Source organism: Asparagus officinalis, chromosome 2 (genome assembly GCF_001876935.1).
Source record: "Asparagus officinalis chromosome 2, Aspof.V1, whole genome shotgun sequence".
In the NCBI taxonomy this organism is placed as follows: domain Eukaryota; kingdom Viridiplantae; phylum Streptophyta; class Magnoliopsida; order Asparagales; family Asparagaceae; genus Asparagus; species Asparagus officinalis.
The window spans coordinates 8,847,242-8,864,593 of NC_033795.1; the positions used below are offsets into that span (position 1 = coordinate 8,847,242).

A 17,352-nucleotide genomic window follows, 5' to 3' on the forward strand; every position below is an offset into this window, starting at 1 on the left:
GTGTGGTGGAGTTGGGTGTTATTTCAGGATGTCTAGTGAAAAGTTCATCTTAATTGGCTTGATTCAGATATCCACGTTAATCAAAACCATCAAGAAAATAAAACATATTACCCCCATGATGAGAAACACACTAGTAGAAAAATGAGCATTGGCGACGGGGAAATCCTTCGCCAATGTAGCAAAATCCGTCACCAATACACTTTCGCGACGGGCGGAGTCCGTCACCAATAATCCTGTCGCCAATAAACATTGGCGACGGGGAAACCAATGTACATTGGCGACGGGCAATAACCCGTCGCCAATGTTTTCTGTCGCCAATACCTATCCGTCGTCAATGATCATTGGCGACGGATTTCCCCGTCGCCAATGTTTATTGGCGACAGGATTATTGGTGACGGACTCCACCCCGTCGCGAAAGTGTATTGGTGACGGATTTGTCCCTGTCGCCAATGTACATTGGCGGCGGGTTTGTCCCCGTTGCCAATGTACATTGGCGACGAAAAATGCCTGTCGCCAATGTACATTGGCGACAGGTGTATTCCCGTCGCCAATATACATTGGCGACGAAAAATGTCCGTCGCCAATGTACATAATCAGGTAAAAAAAAATATTTCTGCATTGCAAAGCCTCCCAATCGGGAATGCGTACCTGTTACTACCATTATTCACAATATATTAAACAATACTCACAATATCACATTTATCGATTCGCATCCAACAATATTCACGTTCACCGATTCACATTCAACAATATTCACATTCACATCCAACAATACTAACATTTACATTCATCGATTCACATCCAACAATATTAACATTTAACAATTCACATATATACATAATCAGGAGGTCATAATATGTTCAACACAATCCAAAAGTCTACATAATCAGGAGGTCATAATATGTTTAACACAATCCAAAAGTCCACAAAAGTTACCAAAAAGTCTAACACATCACTCACTCATCATAGTCGTGGTCCCTATCGTCGTGATCCCTATCATCGGTGGCGGCTGCATCAGAATGCCGTACCGTACTGCTGCTTCCTACGACGGTACCTCCTCTACCCTAAAAAGAATGTAAATCAATATGAGAATATATTCCAAAATACTCATAATAAATACATATATATAATATGACATATATACCTCTCCACCACTTGCAGCTGCATGCTCATCAAATGCCAACACCATAATATCCGTGTATATAGACTGCGGAAGCAAGTCCTTTACAGGTTGAGAATCGATGAGTCGCTGAACGACATCCCAAGTCGTTTGTGCACCACTTAACTCGTGCTTAATAGTGGGAAGAAAACTTAAAGCCAATGGAATTTCAACATTCTTCATCAAGTATTTTCCAATCTTACCCACGACATATGACGTGTCTCCGTGTCGCGTCGATGTCACAGATTGGCTGCTAGGCTTATTGGTGGTGGTGAGTGTCTTAACTCTAGTACTTGACAGAGGCACTCTTCCTTTCTTTCTTGAGTGTAAACCGTAAGCTCCGTCGACAACTTCCATCCACTCGTCTCTGGTCATGCGGTTAGGCTCTACAGGAGTGTCCTCTGTACTTCGAGACTGCGTGACACGGGTGAAGACATCGTTTTGAGAAGCTTCCAGCGCCGCCTGCATATCATATATCATAAAAATTAGAAACTTTGATGAAAAATCATTAAGTATATACAAATCTAAAATTAATCTTATACTTACGTTCAATTCATTAATTTTCTCCACCTTTTTGTCATTTCCATCTACATTTTCATAGCCCTGGGGTGGTGTATAAGCTCTTTTAGCCAGAAGAGTCGGGGGCATAGTCAAAGCGTCCTGTGATATATTAAATTCCAAATTAAATGTAGGAAACTAATCACATGAAATCAGTTTTAATAATATGATCATACCGGGTTTTCGCTCAAATACTTATGCTCGATCTGAGCATAAGAAGTAGCTCCTAAAAAGTGATCGTATAGCTTTGATCTACGATTCGCCGATGCCGTTTCACATATTTTCTACAAAATAAAGTATTTTTTTAGTATGTGCGATGATAATATATAAATGAAAAATAACGTGATGATAATGTCATAAATTAAAAATAATCTACCTTCTTCTCACCCTCCCACTCGATAATGAGAGTCATCCAATTAAATGGAGGAACTCTCTTATCAAGCTCATAGATCCTCTTCCAATCAGTAGATAAATTTGTGAAATATCTTTTCTTTAGATCACTCTTCCAACCCCGAATAAGCTTGGCCATTTTCGGGATAACATAATCCCAAGACTCTGGGTTGTCTTCAAGACAATAATGATCCTGCAAGTTACATGGCAAAAAAATTACACTATAAGAATAATCATTGTGAATTGTAAACAAAATAAGCAGCAATATATTAAATAATTACCATGAGCTTCTCCCAAATCTTTTTTATGCATTTAAATTCTTGCTCCTCAAAATTATGAGCAATATTAATGGAGCGTGGATCTCTTATTAAACAGCCAATCAAGTTATTAAATCTGACAGCCCAATCCCTAACATGAATGTTGTCCTTCCACTCCAAAATGCCCCGATACCCTTTCGGAGGTACTTTCGTCTTTTCCTCACTCCCATGCCTACCGGGTTTCTCATAATCTTTTTGGCCTACAAAGTCAAAGAGAAATAAATTTCTTATACACTTAAGTAAGCAAATAAGTATGAATTATCCAAAGTTTAAACGAAATTATTACCTTTTTCCCTCATTAGATCTGACATAGCTTTATCTAGTCTCTGTTTTATGGCACGCTCCTTTCTTTTAATATCATCTCTCTTCAATTTGTAGTTCATATCACATTTTTTTTTGTAATTCAATAGCTTTTTCTGGTAGAGGGATGCGAGATACTGACGGAGTCCATGGGCGGAGACATGCCATCTCTGACTGAGAAGATACAGACATCCTCTCGTGCTCGATCTCATCATCACCAGATCCATCGCAAGCATTGTCTGCAAATATTTATTAGGAATATAAAATATCATTATATTACATTAAAATATATTACAAATGTATAATACCTATACTTGGTAATGCATCTTGATGTTGCGGTGTACCCATTTGAGATGTCCCCGCAATATCTAACAAATTATAAAATAAGAAATGAGCATATAAATTTATCAATTAAGGTAATTACATGCACAGAAAGTTCAAACTGAATAAAGCAAGCAAATTTTATACCTTCAATTGGTGAAGATCCATGTAGAGATAACTGACTCCGAGATGGTCGTGAGGATGATCCTAAATAAATAAACAAAATAGTAGATATAATGCATATTTATATCAAATATACAACTTACTTAAAACAAAAATTGAATATGCATACCGGATGATGGACCTTCTCGATCCCGAGGAAAAGATAGCCTCCTAACTCTTTGGCTCATCTGCAACTTAAATTGTTAATCTAACATAATTGAAATATTTAATAAATGCATACAAGATATCAAGTCGAATTTGCATAAGGATCTTTGTATTCAATCTCCTACATTACAGATATCAAGTCGAATTTGTGAAGTATACATATTAAAATTGACATTCTGAGGGTATGAGTAATTAAGAAAAATTTCTCCTTCGGCCTCATTTGGGTCATCAGTATCATCCGAGTTTTCATCAAGAGCAAGCTGAACAAGAGTCCTCGGCTCCTTATACAATACGACCCAGACATTCGGGTGCTTAGGATCTTTGACGTAAAAGCACTGAGTAGCCTGATTTGCAAACATAAACTTCATATCGGGATATATCTCCTTATCTAGATTTACAAGATGAAAACCATATGCATCCCTAATACTGTCTGCATGACACCAACGAACCTTAAACATCACATAACTACGTACATTTTTGGTACCGTACGCATAGAATATCTCCACAATATCTTCTAATTGTCCGTAATAAATTATATCACCAAGCACCGGATTTTGATCAGTTGAGCTTGAATAACATTCTTGAGAAAATGCAGCCATGACCCCACTATTTTGAGTAACTCTCTCCTCCTCAAGCCCAACCCGTTGAAATAAACACCCATTTACACGATATCCGCTGCATTGTTTAACTGTGTAGTGCGGTCCATGTGAGTGAATACTTATCTCTTCTGGCACTGGCAAACCTGCAAATCTTTGTCTTTCTACCTAATGTTGCATATAAACACAAATTAGCGTTAAATAGTTAGCCTTATTTATTCCCAAAAAGAATGTAAAATAAAATACACTTTAACTTACTTCAGCTATGACCCACTCGGTAAAATGTTTTTCATGAATTTTAGCAATTTGATTTCGTGCGGACGCACCAGTAATTTCTAAATGTAACTCCTCCAAATGTCGTCTGTTGATACAAAAAATTAGAGTTCAATTATTGATATAATTCAAAAAAAATCATATTTGTTAAAGTTAATTTCTTACTTGCGATAATCTTCAAAGATTTCCAGGTTCTGCAATAAGAAGGCATGAGCCTGATTCAAGTCAATTCTGGAATAGTCTTTGTTCATCTTGGTACTTCCATGAAAGGTGCCATCTCTATTACTATTTATCTCCTTATTTTTTGTATGTACACCATGTATATATTGAGAGGTGAACATCATACATTCATTTGCCACGTAATGATCAGCAATCGATCCTTCAGGATGAGCCTGATTTCGCATTATGCATTTCAAGAAACCCAAATATCTAAAGATAATATTAATATGAGTTGTTAATATAAAGCAGTTACATGTATTGTAAATAGACTAAATTGAATTTTGACTAACCTCTCCATAGGATACATCCAATGATAGTTAACTGGTCCTCTGAGTAATGCCTCATCTACAAGATGATGTGTGAGATGGACCATGACCGTAAAAAATGATGGAGGGAAGAATATCTCCATTTTGCAGAGGGTTTCATTCATTTCTCCTTTTAGTGCCTTAAATTCATCAATATTGATAACTTTTGAGCATAACTTTTTAAAAAATCCACAGAATTCGATTATAACTTTTGCTACTTCTTCATCGGCCATGTTGTTACGAAGTGCTAGCGGAAGCAATTGGTGAAGAAGGATATGATAATCATGAGTTTTAAGTCCTAAAAGTTTTCGCTCTTTCACTTGGATATTATTTGAAATATTAGAGCAGTAACCATCTGGTGACTTCACTGACTTAAGCACTTCACAGAATCTCAGCATCTCAACTTTTGACATTGTAATACGAGCTGAAGGCAACTCAAATTTGCCATTGGTGACTTCTTGTGCTTGCAGATCATGTCAGATGTTCAACGCATTCAAGTCTTGTCAAGCCCTTAAATCGTCCTTTGATTTCTTACCATCTTGTAGAAGTATGGACAATAAGTTATCATATATATTCTTTTCAATATGCATTACATCTAAATTGTGTCGGAGTTTGAGCTTGTGCCAGTAAGGCAACTAAAAGAATATACTAAATTTTGTCCATCCTGTCGGCAAAGTCTCAGCATGTGTGACATCCAAACTCTGCACTTGCCTCTTTCGTTTAGGTTCCCTCTTCATGATAGAAGTGCGTCTCGGAGCGAGAATTTCCTCTTTTGTAAATCGGTTCTTTCCGAACTTGAATTTAGGATATTCCTCAAACAAGTTTACAATCTCATCTCCAGTCATTTCACGCGGCTCCCCTCTTTTCTCTTCTTGGCCATCAAACTTATTTGCCCATTTTTTGCCCCTAAATTTATGTCCTTTTCGTAACCATCTTCTGTTAAACTAATAACACATTTTTCGACTGTGTTGTAAATAAAAGCCTTCGAAGTTCGGACCACATACAGGACAAGCGAATGTCCCTTTCGTAGACCAACCAGAGAGATTACCATAAGCTGGAAAATCATTAATCGTCCACATAAGAATAGCACGGAGATTAAAAGACTCACAAGAAAATGCATCATATGTTGGGACCCCTTCATCCCAGAGACGTTTTAACTCATCAATTAACGGCTCCATGAACACATCTATGTCATTACCGGGTGAATGTTTGCCTGGTATCAATAATGAAAGAATCATATATGATTGCTTCATACAAAGTCCAGGTGGTAAATTATAGGGCATTAACACAACTGGCCAAGTAGACCATCCCGAACTCATAATGCCAAACGGGTTGAATCCGTCGCTAGATAGCCCAAGTCTGACATTCCTACACTCTGTGGCAAATGAGGGAAAAGTATGATCCACATGCTTTCATGCCTTTGCATCTGCTGGATGTCTCACTTTACCATCATCTACACGTCTTTCCTTATGCCACCGCATATCTTTTGCTATATTTTTTGTCATATACAGACGTTGTAACCGAGGCACTAAGGGAAAATGTCGAAGCACCTTCGCTGGAATTTTCTTCTGTTGATTCACCGACTCATCTGACTTTCGTGTTGAAGTGCGTGCATTCTTTCTCCATCGAGACACTCCACACTTTGGACATTCCTGAAGTTTCTCGTTATCCTTATAATAAAGGATACAATCATTGGGACAAGCATCGATCTTATTGTAATCTAAACCCAGAGCACCAATAATCTTATTTGCATCATAACACTTTTCTGGTATGCTATTCTCTCCGTCTGGAATTACCTTGCGTAGTAAATTAAGAAGCATTTGAAAATATTTATCTGCCATTCCGCTCAGGGTCTTAATACGCATCAGTTCAAGAATAAATGACAACCTACTATACTCAGTGCAACCATCGTACAGATCCTTCTCGTTGTCTTCCAATATCTTCACTAAATTTCTGTAGGCCCCGCTATCACTCACGTCCTCGGTATTTTGGACATCATCTGCATCTCCAGGAACTTCAACAGCATCTGGTGCTTCTGGAACTTCATCAACTTCTGCAACTGTCGTAACATCGTTGAACATTGCGTGCGTACCGTCTATATTTCTATCATCTAATTCAATATCTTCACCTTCTCCGTGAAAACTCCAATATTTATAATTTTCATCAAATCCCCATCTTTCTAGGTGTCTTCGTATAGCAACTCTATCCACCAGACCTCTGTTCCTACACTTACTGCATGGACAACACAACAAATCGTTCTCTATCTTTCTCGGATTAGCATATGCATATTCAAGGAATGCTTCCCATCCGTCTCGATATCGAGTATCACCTTTTGCTCTTCTTTTCAATATAGGAATATCAATCCATGACTTATCAGGAACTTCTCTCATCTGTATAATAGGAAAACTTATTAATTAATTTAATATCTCTTAAATCGTCATAAGTTTAAAAGTCTTTATTTTAGTTGATTGAACAAATAATCAAACGAATTAAATTACTTTTCTATAATGGCCATTAATTGTTGTACCAAATAAAAGCTAACACTCTATGATAAGTAATCCTAATTTAAACCAATACTCTCGGCTGTCATAGGAAGGCTTCTATCCCATTAAGAATATAGTAGTGCTTACATCTAACTTTGAATACTATGTGTATTTTCATTTCTAGAAAATTTCGGCAGCACCTACCCGTTGTTCTCCAAGTACACTGTGCGGATGTTATTATGTGTATCGGTAATTGACCGAAATCGGTAAGTAATAGTTTGATAAACATAACAACATACGCTTATTGTACCCAGAGAACAACAAGTACGTGCGACCGAAATTTTCTAGAAACGAAAATACACATAGTATTCAAAGTTATATGTAAGCACTACTATATTCCTAACTCGTCCGAAATGGACAGATCCAATAGTTACTTTCCAATTATTTCTACTTATAATATAAATTAAGCAATCCATTTCGGTATAAATTTAAATTTTATACCCAAAGTTGAATCGTCCATTTATATTATAGGTCTAAATAATTGGTAGTAATTATTGGACGGGGATCTACGGCTGACGTTAACTCGTTATTCACCTAAATTTAATATATAACACATTATTGTGTTATATATCACGCTGTGCTTTTTTGATATTTTTTTGAACATTTGTGACTCCACATAAGCTACTCTGTCCATTTACACCATTATTTTATGCTTAATAACTTCAGAACAAAGAGGAGGCCCCTGGGTTTTAATACAAAAGAAATACAATTTTACCGCGACCAAACTTTAATTACACGGTTAAAATTATGGTTAAATATTACAACAAGGTGATCAAATCGATAATGCATATATCTGTAAACGGAAAGCAAGTTAGAAAGACAAAAAAATGCGTACGTATTCTGTGAATAAATATCTATCTATTTGTTAAAGATGAAAAATATAAAAGCTACAAATTTTTGTGATATGAAATATATATAAAATGGATAAATGAATTTATCAGCAACAAGGTCTAACTCAACTGAGGAGAAAAATCAAAATCTTAGACCCATGAAATAAAGGTACTCAAACTTTAACGGAAAGCAAGTTAGAGGTTAAGTTATCATAATAACCTTTAACTGTTACATCTAACCTCAGAAATACGGCATAGTGAAAGGGTGTTAATTAATAATCAGTACGTAGTCAAACCTCGGGGGGACGTCGTGCGGGTCCAAGGCGGGGAGACAGAGGATCGAGGGCGGCGAGACGTCGGGCGGGTCCGCGGCGGCTGAGAGTCCGAGAGGCGGTCCAGGCAGGGGAGCACGAGCCGCGGTGTCAGTGGGGGAGACGGAGGATAGTGGGAAGAGAGGCTGAGACTGGTTTGGGTTTGATTGGATTAGGGTTTAGGTTTAGATATTTATGTCTTTCATATTTTAATTTTAGCCCCTCAAATTTTTATATTTTCAAATTAGTTTCTAAAATCTCATAGAAATTGCTATTTCAACCCTAAAATCTAACTATTTTTATCAATTTTTCTTTTACATCCTCTTATTTAGAGTTAATGATTAGATTATTTCAAAATTAGTCCCTCAAATCTTTAATATTTCAAAATTAGTCCGATTGGCTATCTTCAATTAATATTTCAAAATTACTCAAATCATGGAAATTTCTATTACATCCCTCAAATCATCACAATATTTACTATAAATTTCTATTACATCCCTCAAATCATCACAATATTTACTATTAGGTCCCCTGGTTAACACCAGTTATATTTAAAGAAATATTCTTTTAAATCTAACTATTATTACTAGTTTCCCTTAACTTTTAATTATAAAAAGTTAACCCGTTTGGACCTAGTTGATAAGTTCTGGTATGATAAGTTCTGATATGATAAGTTAACCCGTTTCAAAATTAGTCCGATTGGCTATCTTCAATATTTTAAAATTACTCACTCAAATCATGTAAATTTCTATTACATCCCTCAAATCATCACAATATTTACTATTAGGTCCCCTGGTTAACACCGGTTATATTAAAAGAAATATTCTTTTAAATCTAACTATTATTACTAGTTTCCCTTGACTTTTAATTTATGTATAACAAACCATATTGTTAATTATTACAGCATTAGTATCGGGGTAGAATACCTAGGAATAACTTTTCTCAGACAATAGCAATATATGCGTCTTAAACAATAATAGTAGATATATTTCATGAGCCTAGAGGTAGGGGTGGAAGTGAACCAAATAATCAATAAACTGTTTAGTTATTATTCATCTAGCTATTCGATCAAATTTGATTCGCTATCTCATTTAACAATAAATGAATAGCTATTAGTTATTAAACTCATAAACAAATAGAAATTAACCAAATATGTATTCGATTTTCTTGGTCATTAAATCTTCGTTCAATTTGAGACATTAGCTTAAATGGCAAAGACAATTTAGAGGGGGAAATTAGTAAAATGATGCTTTGGGGGAGTATTTACAAATATATACAATGCTTGTGTATATATGTAAAAAATTCACAAAAAATGAAAGTAGTGGCGATCCAAGAGTTCAAACACAGGACCTGTTATATCATATTCGCTCGAACTCAATTTTGACGGCTCTTTCTCCTCTTAACCTTATGACCTGTTATATCATATTCGCTCGAACTCAATTTTGACGGCTCTTTCTCCTCTTAACCTTATAAAAAACTCCAAGAGAACTCTATCCAAACTATTTTCATCCGGTTTTTAGTGATTAAATCTAATTTATCTCCTCTAAGATTCATTAATGATGTTTACAGGGTCAAGTCCATCCGTAAATGAAGCCCAGATTAGTGGAGTTCATAGAATCTACTAGCATAAAGAATAAAAATAAATAAATTTAAAAACTAACATAGAATTCCTAATTAATTAAAAATATTTTAACATAAGAATATGATAACATATGTATCTTTCCATTGCAAATGTTTGTATTGGCGATGGATTTCAAATCTGTCGCCAATATCCCGTCGTCAATGCTCAGTTTTCTACCTGTTAGTGGTTATCTTTAGATTGGTTTTCTTGAAAGTATAAAAATATGACTAGAAAACCACCCTCTTATATTGCTCATTAATTCCACTAATTTTTAAACAAGCAAAATGTATTTCCACTAATTCCATTCATTTATTAACGAGAAAACTACTAGATTCGTTCTACAAGCAAATTCAAATTCAGAAAGTATATATCACTTCTCCCTAAAGAAGGGACATGCCTCCAGCGACAAAGTTGCGGTTACAGCCTCCTCGACGATGACGCTAGAGGGGAGCAGAGGGCCCTTGAGAAGGCCACCAAACAACTGTCCTGGATCATAGTAGACTTCCACGTCCTCATCTCTCAAGCTATCATCTACCTATGTGGAACAAAATAGTATTGGACTACATTTAAAATATTATAGATTTGAGGGACTAATATTAAAATAATTCTTAATTTTTTGTAGGGCCACTCATTAACAATGGGATAATCAATCACTAATGTTAATTTTTTACGATGGCGACGGACATTGGCGACAGATTTGATTCGTTGCCAATAAGTATTGGAGACGTATTCGAATCCGTCGCCAATAAGTATTGGCAACGGAACATTAGCGACGACTCGAATCCGTCGCTAATACTTATTGGCGACGGATCGAATTCGCCGCCAATGTGTATTGACGACGGATAGAATCCGTCACCAATACTTATCGGCGACAAATTTGATCCGTCGCCAATATTCCGTCACCAATACTTATTGGCGACAGATTCGATCCGTCGCCAATACTTATTGGCGACGAATTCAATCCGTCGCCAATAAGTATTGGCGACGGAACATTGGCGACGGATCTATTACGTCACCAATATGTATTGGCAACACAACATTTTCGTCGTCAGTACTTATTGACGACAAATAGAATCTGTCGCTAATAAGTATTAGCGACGAAACATTGGCGACGGATAGAATTCGTCGCCAATACTTATTGGTGACGGATAGAATTCGTCGCCAATGTTTATTGGCGACGGATCGAATCTGTCGCCAATAAGTATTGGCGACGAAACATTGGTGACAGATCAATTCCGTCGCTAATACGTATTGGTGACGCATCATTTCCGTCGCCAATACTTATTGGCGACGGATTGAATCTGTCGCTAATAAGTATTGACGACGGAACATTGGTGACGGATCGAATTCGTCGCCAATACTTATTGGCGACGGATCTAATCCGTCGCCAATACTTATTGGCGACGAATTCTATCCGTCGCCAATGTTGTCCCGTCGCCAAAGGTTATGGGCGACGGAAAACATTAGCGACGGATTGAAATCCGTCGCCAATGTTCCGTCACCAATGTTTGTATTGGCGACGGATTTCAAATCCGTCACCAATACCCCGTCGCCAATACTCAGTTTTCTACTAGTGACAAATTAATAAGAAAATTATTTGGACTCCACTATCATATCTGATGTTCGAATGTACATTTACGAGTTCTACTGTTCATCTTCTAGATCACGAGAATTTGATCTCCATGTTTTCTGACAAACCCATTATGTGATTTTAGCTTGCTAATGGCCTAGCGATTTCTTCTGCACCACCAACTCTATCATGAACAGTTCAAATCTCCCAGCGTTTCCACCACTAGCGTGCACCCCGTGCAAAATACGGCCCCCTATTTTTTTAAAACACTGCATTTTGAACTTGTCTCCCTCTAAATTTTAGTACATTTGATTTAATTATTATATGCTTAAAATTAAAAATCATATTTGCTCATCTATACTTAAAGAAGGATTCAAATTTTAATACATTTAATTTAGAAATCATATCTACTACTCTATACTTAAAAAAGAATCTAAATTTTAATTCATTTGATTTGCTTTACTGCTAATAATATAGTAAAATACTATAGCATAAATAGTAACTTCAAGCTAAGGAGCAGGTTAAGTACTGTTTATGCTACGGTAAAATATTGTAGCATAAACAGTACTTCAAAGGGAGAGGATGATATTTAATTTACTGTTTATAAAACAATATTTAATGTAATATAAACAATAATTCTTTGTATTCTCCTTTAATATAAAGGAGTAGATACGTAACCACATCTTCACTGAGTAATAAACACATACTTACTACAAGTACTACTTTGAAGTGATAAAATTAGAAACACACCCACAAGTATTAAATTATCCAAGGTTTAAAATGAAGAAATCTATTCATACCAGTAAGTTGAGCATTCACCTTCCTAAGAAGTACATGCATCTATGCGTATGACCACAGATTTAACGCTTGCACCTAAGAAAATACCGGCACAAGTGGTCTTATGGTGCTAACCACCTTAAAATTACCGACCAATAAGAGATTAGACCAATCATTTAAAGGCTTTTTACTGTAAACCAATCTTGCTCATAAACTTCAAAAAACGCCACAAAAATTGCTCATTACAAGTTTTCTCTAGCATTACAGTAGGTAAAATTTGTTCCGAGGAAGAAATAAAAGTGCTCCACAAAACATTTATACCAATGCGTCAAAGATGGTAAAGGCCAAGGCAAGAATCAAGCAACTCTTTTCATGTGGCTTCAAAGATCTTGGACGGTCAAACCTGTGAAGTAACAAATACTTAGTAGTAAGTTTCATAGCCTCAAGTGTAGCCAAACCAAAACGTTCATCTATATATTGAGCATGTCTATTTACAGCACAAAATATTATTAAAGATTGTTATACGAAATATTAATCACGGGTAACCTCCAAGCATCAATATTAATGATTCTGATCATTTTTCATACTTTTAAAAGGAAAGCGAACCAAGGAAACCTGTCAAACTAGGCAAAGATGAGTTATAGATCTTTCCAGGACTGTTACATAGTAGGAAACTGTGTACAAGATGCATGATCTCGCGTAACAAGCTTGATGGTAGGTGGGGAATTGAACCATCACTTGTCAACAAAAGTCTCTCGACACGATGGATGGGAAATATCAGACGAAATGCACGCATTTAGAATCCTAACTACATCCCAAACCCCAAATGCTTACAATATTCCTAAAAATATGTATATATTGGCCGGTTAGCATCATGTTGGTTATACTCTAAATACAGTTTTTGTCATACACTTATAGAGACATCACAATCCACACGCATGAAATTAATAAACTCCTCTTGCTCATCAATTGCAAACAGCAATTGCCAGTTGAAGACGGACATTTTGTCATTCAGATGGAAAAAGTGGGACAACACTGCTTCTCGCTTGCTCCCCTAAACATGCTACAGATCTAGGCCTGTCCATCCGGGCCGGGCTCCGGCCCGGCCCGGTTTTTATTTGTTTTTAAATTTTTTATTTTTTTTTGAATTTTTTAAGAATACAAAGCAAAATATAAACACAATTTTGATAAAAAATTATATTATTAATCAATTGTATTTATGTAATTTACAAATATAAAAAATTATAGAAATTAAAATAATATAAAATATTTATATAATTTGTAGAAACAAATAAAATTAAAAATAGTTGTAGAATTCAAAGAGCCCCAAGGCCCAATCAAAGACTTCTAAATATATATGTTGTGGCTAGGATTTAAACCACTAATCTCCTTTCCAAACTCCTAAATTTTACTACTAGACTAAGTAACCCAAAGTATTCATATCATTCAATATATGTATATGTATATACATATATACACACACATATACATATATTATACATAAACAAATTGTAAATACTTATAGAAATTACATAAAGAAATTGTATTATATATGTATACACACACACACACACATAAACTTATATATACTTATATAACTGTAATTCTATAATATACACATATAAGTATATTTATATAAGAGTATAAATATATATACTTATATACTAAGAGAGAGTATAAATATATATATACATATATTATACATATATAAGAGAGAATATACTTATATAAGAGAGAGTATACATTGTATACTTATATATACTTATACATATATTATATATATATAAGAGAAAGTATACATATATATAATTATATACTAAGAGAGAGAGTATATAATATATATATATATATATATATATATATATATATATATATATATATATATTATATATATATATAATATAATTATATATATATATATATATATATATGAGAAAAATGGAGAAACTTGGTACAAGTGCTCAAGCACTTAGTAGTGATGTGGTCTAATGTTGTCCCAAATCTACATTGGAGTTGGTGAAGGGTGGTTGAGGCTCTATCTTCGCGGTGTGATGTAGGGGCAAGATTTAGGCCACATCACTACCAAGTTGCTTAAGCAACTTGGTATCAAGGTTCTCCATTTCTCTCTCTCTCTCTGCTCTCTCTCTCTCTCTCTATATATATATATATATATATATATTATATATATATATATATATATATATATATATATATATATATATATATATCATATATATCATATATATATATATATATATATATATATATATTTAACATACATATATTGTATATATACATATATTACATATATATATATATTATACATATAAAAATAAAAAAATAAAAAAGTTACTATTCTATGCCAGGCCGGGCCCGAGCCGACGAAATGACGAAACGACGAAATGACGAAGCGATGAAACGACGAAAATGACAAGGCTCGAAATTAGGGTTTTGCATACCTAAATTATTGTTGTTATTCTAATATTTTATAAATGAAACATAGGAATTAGTATGGTCGGAGCTGAAAATAAGAAAATAGAAAAAACAATTCGTGAAGAAAGTCCAATCCAGTTCTAGTGATGTAGTGAGAGGGCCGACTTCACCTTTTATTCCAACTTCAAACTCATAGCGAAATTATCTCACGCTCTCTCACTCGATAAATTAAATATGCTCCACGAGAAAAAAAATCGAGGACTTGAAGGTAAGAAAAATAATTTGCAAGCTTTTCTACTATTTACGTTTGCCTTGTCGTTAACGTGGATCTGTGTGATTTAGGGGCGAAAAATCACTCGTCGTCAGATGCTTAATCTTGCAAGGAAGACAGTAAATGAGGACGATTTGCTTATTTCCGTCATCAAACATTATAATAATAAAGAGAGTATGATTCGAATTTTAACCATTACCTGTTTGTATAATCTTGGAGGAATTTGCTAGTTACGTACCTACAGTGGCGTAACCAGTATTATTTTTTGCCATGGACGAAAAATAAAGATGGTCTACGAATATGTTCACATAGCTGTTCTCGGCGGCGGATTCGACCTTCTGTTGCTTGATGGAATGTACAGCCAGCCTCCTAACGGGGCGACGATGGGATTTTTGGATGGCGCAAGAAGTGCGAACAGTGTTGCGTTGCCGAAGGCCACACCGATGTTGGCACTGCCAACGCCTCCGAGAGCAAGCGGAGGAGGGGAGGTTGCAGGCGGATACTTGTTTACAGCATCGGTATGGCCTTTGGCCAGCTGCCCAGGGCAAGCCTTGAGTAGCTACGCCACTGCGCACCTATGCACAAATATTATTATTATTTTTCATTTTTATTTTTCTGCACATCTATACACAGATTATTGATAGTAAAATATTTGTTATTTAAAATGTTTTATTTATATTAGTTTGGGATTATCTACTTTACCTTCCTTCATGCTCAAGGATAGCGTTTAAGATGGGACATTTATTCCAAAATTTAAAGAAATATTTTCATAACAACAAGTAATTATAGTTTTTTCTTTTCTCTATTATTTGTGCGGCAGGTTGGAACTAACCTGGATAATGAAAACCAACGTCAAGAATGGCGAGTGAGACGTGATTGGAAAGGAATAAATAAATGTACCTGTTGAGTAATAGTAAAAGAAAAAATTTGCATTTATTTTCTGTGTTACGCTAGTCTAAAGGACATTCTTACAGTGTTACCAGAAATTGAGTTGGTGCCAAGTAAGTCAATCAGGTCCAAAAACATACAAAAGTAGTGACTTTTTATTCATTGATTATCCATCCTTACAAGATAAAAAAGCGACACAAAGAAAATTAACACTAAATTATTAAGCACCCTAGCATCCGTAGACACCCTGCATCAACAGCGAACAAAAAAAAAATCAGAAAAATGACAAAAAATCAACAAAAAGGACATTAAAAAGAAAAGAACTTACGGCAACAGATCGATCGATGGATCTTCTAATCACTGTCGCTGCTGCTCCTCCCATCGTGATGCTTCCCGTCCTCATCGTGCTTCTTCTTCTTCTTCTCCTCCTTCTTCTACTCTCTGTCGTACTTCTTCTCGTCGCCGTGGACCTTGTCCTTGATCTTGTCCATCACGCTGCCGCCTTCACCATGCTTCTTGATATCCTCGTGCTTCTTCTCGTCGTCGTGGATCTTGTCCTTGATCTTGTCCATCACGCCTCCGCCTTCACCATGCTTCTTGATCTCCTCGTGCTTCTTCTCCTCGACTTTGTGGTGCTTTTCTTCCTCTTTCTTGTGGTCGACTCCTCCTCCCATTCCCAATCTCCTCGATCTTGTGAATGATTCCTGTCATTTCTTGTTTTTTTATTTTACTTGTATTTAGACCCGTGCAAAGCACGAATATTAATATGTATTCTGTAAATATTGAACATGTTACTAAAATTAAGTATTATTCTATAAATAAATTTAATATTCTGTTATAAATTAAGTATAGTGGTTTATTAACTATAGTTGTTTATAACTATTTTGTTATTATTTGTTTATATATTAGATCAAGTTTAAATCGATAGTTCATTTAGTTTAGTCAAATAATTTTTAATTTGTTTATATATTAGATCAAGTTTAAATCGATAGTTCATTTAGTTTAGTCAAATAATTTTTATTATTTGATTTATAAATGAATAGAATTTAACCCGATAGTTCATTTAGTTTAGTCAAATAATTTTTATTATTTGATTTATAAATGAATAGAATTTAACCTAAGATATGTTTGATTCAGTAGTTTATTAAATATTTAATTTGATAAAGTTTTTAATATAATTTAACCAAATATATGTTAGAAAGTTCATTAACTGTGTGATTCGGTAGTCCTATTAATAGAACTTATTGCAAATATTTCTTATGTAAATATTTATTTACAAATGATACCCATGGTACCCAATATAAATAGGGTTTTTTACATTTCTCATTTCCTTTTATCGGTTG

General features: G+C 35.0%; 1 protein-coding gene across 1 annotated transcript; it reads right to left on the bottom strand.

Moving 5' to 3' along the window:
• Positions 759-5,178, bottom strand: LOC109830791. Its single transcript, XM_020398158.1, has 12 exons — positions 4,751-5,178; positions 4,407-4,670; positions 4,227-4,329; positions 3,588-4,136; positions 3,193-3,252; positions 2,711-2,963; positions 2,389-2,624; positions 2,094-2,300; positions 1,894-2,001; positions 1,706-1,819; positions 1,145-1,621; positions 759-1,064 (listed from the first exon to the last, which is right to left on the bottom strand). The coding sequence occupies exons 1-12, from the start codon at positions 5,176-5,178 to the stop codon at positions 957-959; spliced, it is 2,907 nt and encodes a 968-aa protein (XP_020253747.1). The 3' UTR covers positions 759-956.

What these genes read in the sequence shown, in the direction of transcription:
- LOC109830791 (XM_020398158.1), bottom strand. Translation starts at nt 5,178, where the DNA reads ATGTCAAAAGTTGAGATGCTGAGATTCTGTGAAGTGCTTAAGTCAGTG. An exon ending in AGATTTGGGAGAAGCTCATG is followed by an intron (nt 2,301 to 2,388) that starts GTAATTATTTAA and finishes TGTAACTTGCAG; the next exon opens with GATCATTATTGTCTTGAAGA. An exon ending in AGTGGGAGGGTGAGAAGAAG is followed by an intron (nt 2,002 to 2,093) that starts GTAGATTATTTT and finishes TTTATTTTGTAG; the next exon opens with AAAATATGTGAAACGGCATC.